This window comes from Parasteatoda tepidariorum, chromosome 3 (assembly GCF_982258835.1).
Source record: "Parasteatoda tepidariorum strain Cologne lab strain chromosome 3, Ptep-v5.0, whole genome shotgun sequence".
In the NCBI taxonomy this organism is placed as follows: Eukaryota; Metazoa; Arthropoda; class Arachnida; order Araneae; family Theridiidae; genus Parasteatoda; species Parasteatoda tepidariorum.
The window spans coordinates 21,590,361-21,599,623 of NC_141757.1; the positions used below are offsets into that span (position 1 = coordinate 21,590,361).

At 35.6% G+C, this 9,263-nt stretch overlaps 1 protein-coding gene across 1 annotated transcript; it reads right to left on the minus strand.

Annotated features, from left to right (window-relative positions):
- Positions 1-1,569: 1,569 nt before the first annotated feature.
- LOC147813465 (uncharacterized) lies at positions 1,570-9,050 on the minus strand. The gene is made up of 3 exons (XM_087160037.1): positions 9,005-9,050; positions 6,435-6,797; positions 1,570-6,287 (listed from the first exon to the last, which is right to left on the minus strand). Exons 1-3 carry the CDS (start codon positions 9,048-9,050, stop codon positions 1,570-1,572), a joined length of 5,127 nt encoding a protein of 1,708 aa, XP_087016163.1.
- Between the last annotated feature and the right edge of the window lie 213 nt (positions 9,051-9,263).

Consider the following 9,263-nt stretch of genomic DNA (forward strand, 5'->3'; position numbering starts at 1 on the left):
AATCTGTGCGGATCACAAAGTCCTCCATGTTCCCATAAAACGTTATAACTCTGGGGGTACTGAATTGGAGATTGATCGTTCTCTGGTTCTGGTCAAAATTACGATCTATGGATGAAGGAATGAATGCATGAATGAGCCCGCCCTATAAACGGGTGTGTCGAATTCTTGTCCATTGATGTCACCACTGGAAAACATAGTCACACCCCTTGCCTTACTGGCCTAGCAACAACATCACTTCCTTACTGCGCAATCCTGACTTAGTTTATTTGCCTTTTTGATATTTTGAAGAAGAAAAAAAATTATATGACCCTCCTTTGTTTACTCTTGATTTATCTAAACTAACTTTTTCTGTACTCTAAATTTTTAATTACTGATTGGGTTGAGATAAAACTCACCATGAAGAGTTTCGTTAGTTTCATACCGTCTTGTTAAGCTAAAAATTAATATTACGTGCGTATTCTCTCTTTGCTTCTAAATCTCTGATTAGAAAATCATCGAAATAGCAAAGAAAGAAAAATGAGGTTGAAGACCACAAACTTAAAACTTATGCGAGTTATGCTTATAGCCCCTATATAATATGGAAAGCTAGCAAGAGGCGAATCGAAAACATCAATCAAATAGGGGTGCAGATATAATGAATGAGGAAGTTTAAAAAATTCGCTGTTAACAAAATGCTCACATTGGAGGTGGCAGGATGGATAGCATTTACTGGCTAATCTCCCCTGGTAGCTAATCGACAGGTCTGTTTATGCATTCAAAACGATGTTTAACTTTCCACGTAATCACTGGTTTATCAGTAATTTTGTTTTTTGTAACTTTGCCTTTTGAAGTAATCAAAATTTTTCGAAAAAACGCCATTTTCACTTTTCTGTAAATTTTACTCGCTACATCCTATAAAAGAAACCAGAATGCTGGGACCTTTGATCATTATAATTAGCTCATTTGCTGAAACTTCAATAAGGTGCTAAATTAAACTTTGTTTTGGTTCAATTTAAACGTGTCGTGCAATTAAGTTTGAAAGGTGCAATATTTTTGTTAAACTCTATGTTAAGGTTGCAGCATATTTGAATCACATTTCAACATATTAGCCCAACAAAATACAAAATTTGTAATCAATCTCATCGATAACAAATGGTAAGAACACGTTGTTTTTATTAAAACAGAAATAAAGTGCTGGAATTTTACGTTTCAGAGACAGCACATTTCAAAAAAGAAAAATTTTTAACAAAAATAAAATCAAACGATTATCATATACTCTACTACAATACCATCAAATTTTTCTCATTTAAGTTCTTCGAAATCACAGCATAAGATTCAAATCACATTAATTCAAACTTTGTGTTTTATACACACACAAGAAAATCTCTACACAAGAAACAAAAGCACCACACTTCACGACGACATGGACTGTATTTATTAAAAAAAAAGAAGTAAAAAATGTATATGTATATTAACAGCGCCATCTATTAAGTAGCAAGGCAAGGCGTGAACATTCACCCCCCGTTGACATGTTATTAACATTCAACAATCAAAATAAATTGAAAAAATATATTTCACAATAAAATAAGTTTAATTTGGCATAGGAAGAAGACACACTCGCGAGATGGCTCGCTTGTACTCTCCATGTTGAGTTTTAACCTTAACGACCCTGATTAAATTATCAGTACCACTAAATATCTCTACGATTCTACCCAAGGGCCATTTAAAGGTAGGCATATTATCTTCGATGAGGATCACTAAATCACCAATTTTAATATTACACTTTTTGAACTGCCACTTATTACGTTGTTGTAAATCACTTAAATATCCTCGGTACCACTTATTCCAAATAAGCTGTACTAATTTTGTCACGTTTTGCCATCTCCTGAGTGTACCTTCCTTTGACATGGTTAGGTTAGGTTCAACAATCGAGTTCATTGATCTGCCTATCAGAAAATGAGCTGGTGTAAGAGCATTTAAATCGTCCACACTGCTCGATAAAGGGCACAAGGGTCGGGAGTTTAAAATTCCCTCGATTTGAATACAGACAGTTAAAAACTCTTCATAGGTCAAAAATGCTTTGCCAACAACTCTCTTAAGATGGTATTTTACAGACTTTACGGCAGCCTCCCATAAGCCACCAAAGGAAGGCGCTCTCGGCGGAATGAATTTCCATTCTATACCTTCACTAGACAAAAAGGCAGAGAGCTCTTCTTCTGGCTGCTTAACTAATCTCAAAAGCTTATTAATTTCCCTATTTGCGCCAACAAAATTTTTACCGTTATCGGAATACAATTTAGAACTCTTACCACGGCGAGCAAAAAACCTTTTAAGAGTGGCAATAAAAGCCTCCGAAGTTAGATCCGATACCATCTCTATATGAAGAGCCTTTGTTACAAAACATACAAATATACATAAATACATTTTATGGAGCACACCTTTTCTCTGATTTCGATATTTGATCATAAAAGGACCACAGAAATCAACTCCAGAGCAATTAAAGGGAAAATTTGGAACTACTCTGTCTCTGGGAAGACTACCCATTAGTTGAGTCATCGCAATTGGTTTTGCTTTAAAGCACACAATACACTCGCGCACTAATTTTCTGCAAAGAGAGCGACCACCCAAAGGCCAAAACCTTTCTCTAACTAAGTGCAGAAGGGAAGATGCCCCAGTATGAAGATTTTTAATGTGACAATGCACTATTATTAGATTTGTCAATTTATGTTTATGGGGTAAAATTGCAGGATATTTAGCATCATAAGGTAAATCTGAATTACCCAGTCGTCCATCTACTCTCAATATTCTATCACTATCAAGGAAGGGATTTAGATTTTTTAATTTGCTCTTAGGGGGAACAACCTTCTGTTGTTTTAAACCTTGAATATCATTTAAAAACACCTCTTCTTGGACCATTCTGATCAGACTCTTTTCAGCTTGGTCTAACTCTGAAACACTAAGAGGTCCAGATTCCTTTAAATTAGATTGCTTAACATTAATTACAAATCTTAACACATAACTAAATATACGAAGAATTTTCACATAGTTATTACTTACACTTAATAAATCATATAAAAGAGATAACTTATAGTTAGTTGAAATACAAACATTAAAAACTGGAGTATCAGAATCAACACCTGTCTTTAGTTCACAAGAGTAGTCATATTCGTTCGTCATGGGTGAGCTTGTTTGCTTATTGAATAACTCACCTTGTTCCAGAAATGGTGGGCCATTCCACCAAATTTTTTGATAGTGAATATCACGAGGGCTTAACCCACGGGAAACAAGGTCGGCAGGATTAAGAGATGACGGCACGTGGGCCCAGTGACAGTTTTCTGTCAAGGTTTGAACCTTGGACACACGATTAGCGATAAATGTCTTCAGGTGGTTCGCAGGTGTATTCAACCACGCTAATGCAATCGTAGAATCAGTATGAAGTACCGTTTCACTAATTTCTAATCGTAAAGATGCACGTAATTTTTGTACAAGCTGGGCTAAAAGAACACAGGCACACAGTTCAAGACGGGGAATCGAAATCACTCGAATTGGTGATACACGTGATTTGCTTGCGAGAATAGTCACTTTAGCACTATGCGTTGAAGTGAAACATTGAAGATAGACTACAGCTCCATAGGCTGCTTCAGATGCATCTGCAAATCCCTGAAGGACAATTCGTTGAAATTTGTCCGATAGAATGAATCTATCAATTTTCACATCCTCGATGCACTTTAAAGTTGTCACAAAATCATTCCAATCCTCGCTGATTGGATTTGGCAGAACTTCATCCCAATCTAGTTTTTGCTGCCACAATCGCTGTAATAGGATTTTAGCTCTTGTCAAGACTGGTGCTAAAAAAACAAGAGGGTCGTATAATTTAGCTATCACGCTGAGAACTTCACGCTTTGTGTACGATGATTTTACTGCAGTTGACACCTTATAAACAAACTTATCTTCGAATGGCTTCCAGCTGATGCCCAGAGCTTTGACCGATAAGTCATTATCGATAGAAAATGAGTGCTCGACATCAGATGAAGATGAACTATTCCACAACTGATTAGAATTCGAAGACCACTTGTGAAGTTTCATTCCGCATGACTGCAGAGAATCTCGCAATGGGAGTTGTAATTGACGGGCAGTTTCTAGATTCTGGGCTCCGCTTACAACATCATCCATGTAGGTGTCATGCAGAAGAGCTTCCGAAGCCAAAGAATATCGATATTTTTCATCTTCGGCCAGTTGTTGCAGAGTTCTTATTGCAAGGAAGGGGGCATTGGACATTCCGTAAGTTACTGTTTTCAATCTGTAAACTGAAACTTCAGCATCGAGTCCAGGCTTCCACACTATTCTCTGAAGGTCTCTTTGATCTGGATCTATCAAGATTTGTCTATACATCTTTTTTATGTCCGTAGTAAAGGCATATTTGTGCCTTCTAAAACGAGAAATTGTTTCAAACACATCTTCCTTTACTTCACCTTTCATTAAAATGTCATTCAAACTTAAGCCTGCTGTAGTAGGAGATGAAGCATTGAAGACGACTCTCATCTTAGTAGTCAATTTATCAGGGCGTAATATTCCATGGTGTGGTATGTAGTAATGTGTGGGCGGCTCACTTTCTTCAATCACCTTTTCCAAATGACCCAGTTTCTCATACTCACGCAAGAAATCCGTATATAACGACAAATACTCTGAGTCCCTAGACAAACGCTTCCACAAACAATTAAGTTGCCTCAAAGCTATGTTCTTAGACTGTCCAAGACACGACGGATCCTTACTCAAGGGCATTGCAACTACATATCTACCATCGGCATTTCTTCTATGGGTGCTTACAAAATGATCCTCACAAAAAGACGCCTCTGTATCCTTTGCAATTTCTACTTCGACATTTTCAATTTCCCAAAATCGTTTTAAAGTTTTATTCAAGTCATCGTCAAGAATCAACCCACAATGAACATGACCAACATCTTCTACCTGATCAACGCTGCCACTCACGACAAAACCAAACACAGTATTTTGCAACAACAATTTGGAATTTTGAGCATAAAATCGTTCTGGCCTCAACAATTCGTAAAACACCTCCGCACCTAATAACATATCAATTTTCTCAGGTTTGTTGAAATTATTATCAGCTAATGACACGAACTCTGAAACACTACCATCCACATCAATTATTCTATTTGGAATGAGATCAGTAATTTTGTCAACCACTAGCATCGATAATTCTCTAACAAAACTCTTATCCTTATTTGCCACTAAAGTTCTAACACAATTGTTCACTACCATAGTTGCATCATTAACACACGAAACCACGGTATTTATTTTCTCCAATTTTAATTGCAACCTCTGCGCGCACGCCTTAGTACACAAACATGATTGAGACCCAACATCCAGCAAACATCTAACTTCAATCCACTCAGAAAATTTATTTTTAACATGTGCGCGAACTGTACTCAGAAGTACGTTTTTAGGTTTGTTTTTCTCAAGGCTAGTCGCTACAATTTGCGGTTGCGATGTCACTTCCGAAGTTTCCTCTTTCTTCCTTGGAACGAAAGCTGGGGCATCTAATTTGAATTGAGAAGTGGGATGATTAAAATATTCACGCGGGAAATGAATCATCGTATGATGAGGCTTAGAGCAGAAACAGTTTTTCTTTGAAGGGCATTCACTTAACCTGTGGGGTGCGAAACAACGAAAACATAGATTATTCCCTTTCAATACCTCAATTCTCTCATATACTGACATAGTCTTAAATTGGGGGCAGGTAGCGAGGGGATGTATATTTCTGCACAGAACACACTTCGAATTATTAGTCTCCGCAACAAACACTTTAGATATATTTTTGTCAGCACGCAAAGGGGAATACTTCTGAAATTTATTTCCTCCCACGCGTTTTATTTCACCAGCACTATTCCGATTGATTAACTCATTTGTACCTTTACCTCTCGATGATAAGTAAATATCACATTCACGTCCAAGTTGGTGAGGTAAGAAAAAGGTTTCACCTTGCTTAATCCCAATGTGAGTCATTAATTCCCGATCAAGGGTTTCGAAAATTTTATCAGAAACAATAAGATCGCATAAGGATTTAAAATCCGTAACTTTACGTATTTGGCAGTAATAGTCAAAGGATGCACATAGTCTAGAAGCAAACTGGACATAACTTTCAGACGGTAATTTTCTAGCCCTTTTAAAATTATTCAGGCATTCTTGGGGAGTAGGTTCAAATTCTTTTAAAACCAAATTTTTTAACTTTTCGTAATCACACAAATCTCCCTGACTAACATACACTAATAAATTATTAACTCTATCTCCTAAAAGATTTAACAGAATTTCGGCTTTATATTTATTAGGCACTGATTTATTTTCAAATGCTTTTTCTAACGAATTGAAAAATAAATTAAACGATTCTGACTTAGCCGGCACTGAAATTGTTAAAACCTTAACACTTTTGATTAAACTTTCCAAACTATCTGAATCTGTTTCGCCATTCACTGTAGTCTGAGATGCATTAGCTATGTTACCACTAATTTTCGCCAACTCTAACTGTTTTTCTAATTGAGCTAACTTTAATCTTTCTAATTCTATTTCCTGTTCCGATTCTCGTTTAGCTTTTTCTAACTTTTCCTTTTTTTCTTCTAAAACATGCCCAATTAAATCACGTACAAACTCAATATCAGTTTTAACTATATCACTATTTTCAATTAAGAGCTTTAAATCTACTATTTTAGGATTATCTGGAATTATTAAACCTAATTCCTGAGCAATCATAATCAACTCATCTTTTTTAAAATTCAATTTAAGTGCCATTTTAATACCCGTCACTGCAAAAACAACACTTTTAAATTAGAAATGCTATCACTTTAACTCCACACCCAAATCGAAAGCAATTACTAAACGAAATTACTTAACAATGTAAACAACACACAAAACGAAAGCAACTCTACTAAGGCAATACATATCAAAAACACTCAACACAGACCGAAAAGAAACAAAAAACGCAATCGAATAAAACAATAAAGATATAAACCAAACTAGGCAGAAACGAAAGCACAACTAATTCAATTCAATAAAACAAAGCAACACAATTCTCAAATTACAACTAATCGAAATTCCACTTACCCTGAAAATCACAACAAACTAACACCACTACCTTTTCAGAATCTAATTAATAAGCCATAATTTTTAACTTCCTACGCAACACATGTGAAATCACGATTTTCATTTTATTTTTAAAAAGACACTTCACTGACCTCTATCACAATTTTAAATTCACAAAACACATTCCCTAGTCACTGACTAACACCTCCGAGCTCATGTCGGACCAAAATGTTTTATACACACACAAGAAAATCTCTACACAAGAAACAAAAGCACCACACTTCACGACGACATGGACTGTATTTATTAAAAAAAAAGAAGTAAAAAATGTATATGTATATTAACAGCGCCATCTATTAAGTAGCAAGGCAAGGCGTGAACACTTTGTTTTGGTACAATTTGAACGTATCGTACAAGTAAGTTTATTAAACTGAACTCTATATTAAGGTTGCAGCATATTTGAACCACATTATAGTTCAACAAGATTCGAAATTTCTAATCAGTCTAAAGTTTCTAATCATTTACAAATGATAGGAACGTCTTATTTTATTAAAAACCGAAATAAAGCCTTGGAATTTTAAGTTCATTTCAAAAAAGAAGCATTTTTGATCATAACAAAATCAAACTATTGTCTTATATTCTACAACAATATTATAAAATTTTTCTCATTTAAGTTCTTAAAAATCACAGCATAAGATAGTCACATTAATTCAAACCTTGTTTCCGTTCAATTTAAACGTGTCGTGAAATTAAGTTTAAAAGGTATAATATTTTTGTTAAACTTAACTCTATATTAAGCTTGCGGCATATTGGAACCACATTATAGTCCAACAAGATTCAAATTTTTTAATCATTCTAAAATTTCTAATCATTTCCCCGTTATTTTATTAAAAACAGAAACAAAGCCTTGAGTTTTAAGTTGACTTCAAAAAAGAAACATTTGTAACTAAAACAAAAATCAAACGATTATCATATATTCTACGACGATGGCATTAAATTTTTCTCATTTAAGTTCTTCGAAATCACAGCATAAGGTAGTCACATCTGTTCAAACTTTGTTTTGGTTCAATAGCTGTCGTGCAATTAAGTTTAAAAGTTATAATATTTTTGTTAAACTTAACTCTATATTAAGGTTGTAGCATATTTAAACCATATTATTAAACCACCAAGAAGATTCAAAATTTCTAATCATTTACACGTTATTTTATTTTTAAAACAGAAATAAAACCTTGGATTTTTAAGTTCATTTCAAACAAGAAGCATTTTTAACCAAAACAAAAATCAAACGATTATCATATATTCTACGAAGATGCCATTAAATTTTTCTCATTCAAGTTCTTCGAAATCGCAGCATAAGATAGCCACATTAATGCGAACCAAACGATTAAATCCGAGTCCAACAAATATTTCCTAGCAAACCATTTCCCCTCATCATGGCGGAGATTAATTAAGATCTCGAGACCCATATCGGAGACCAGCACAAGTGTCCGTCCATATGTCCATCTACCTCAGAAATCATCCTTTGCAGGTAACTGCTGAGTATTAAGAGGGTGGAGAATGGCCGAGTCAGAAAGAGGTAAAGATGGGGAGGAGGAGGAGGTAGGTTAAGAGGAGGACTAAGGATGCAGGATCATCTCCGGCGTTTAACAAGCCGAAAAGAAGCGGGATAGGGGGGATGGAGGGGTCAGAACCTCAGAAATGATGACGTCAAGGAAGGCCGAAGTTAATTAGCCGCACTGGACGCCAAAGGCTAATTGGTTCGTGATGGTGAGGATCTGCAAGTTGACCCGAAGATCACGGTGCAGCATCTTCTGCAAGTTTTCTGCGCTTCCCTCCCCCCCTACCCTGTCCAGGATCTCATGCAGAAGATTAGCTTAAGTCAAATTTTCAGAAGTAGTGGAACTTTCACCGTAAGAATGTTCGTCCATACCTCTTTTGTTTTCGATTTCTTGAAGCTTTGGGTCGGTGAAATCCATTTTGGAGTTTAGAAATTATTCGGAGAATGATTAGAAGTTGTTTGAAGAGAGGGGAATTTGGTGATGGGGATTAAGGGGGAATTCTTTTCGAACTTTCAACTTTCTCTTTGATCTGATTTCCGGTGGATTTCTGATAAAATGAAAGATATGCGACTCCAAGAGATCAATAACTAGTAGCTATAAACTTGTAAGTTTTCTTTCAAAACTGCAATA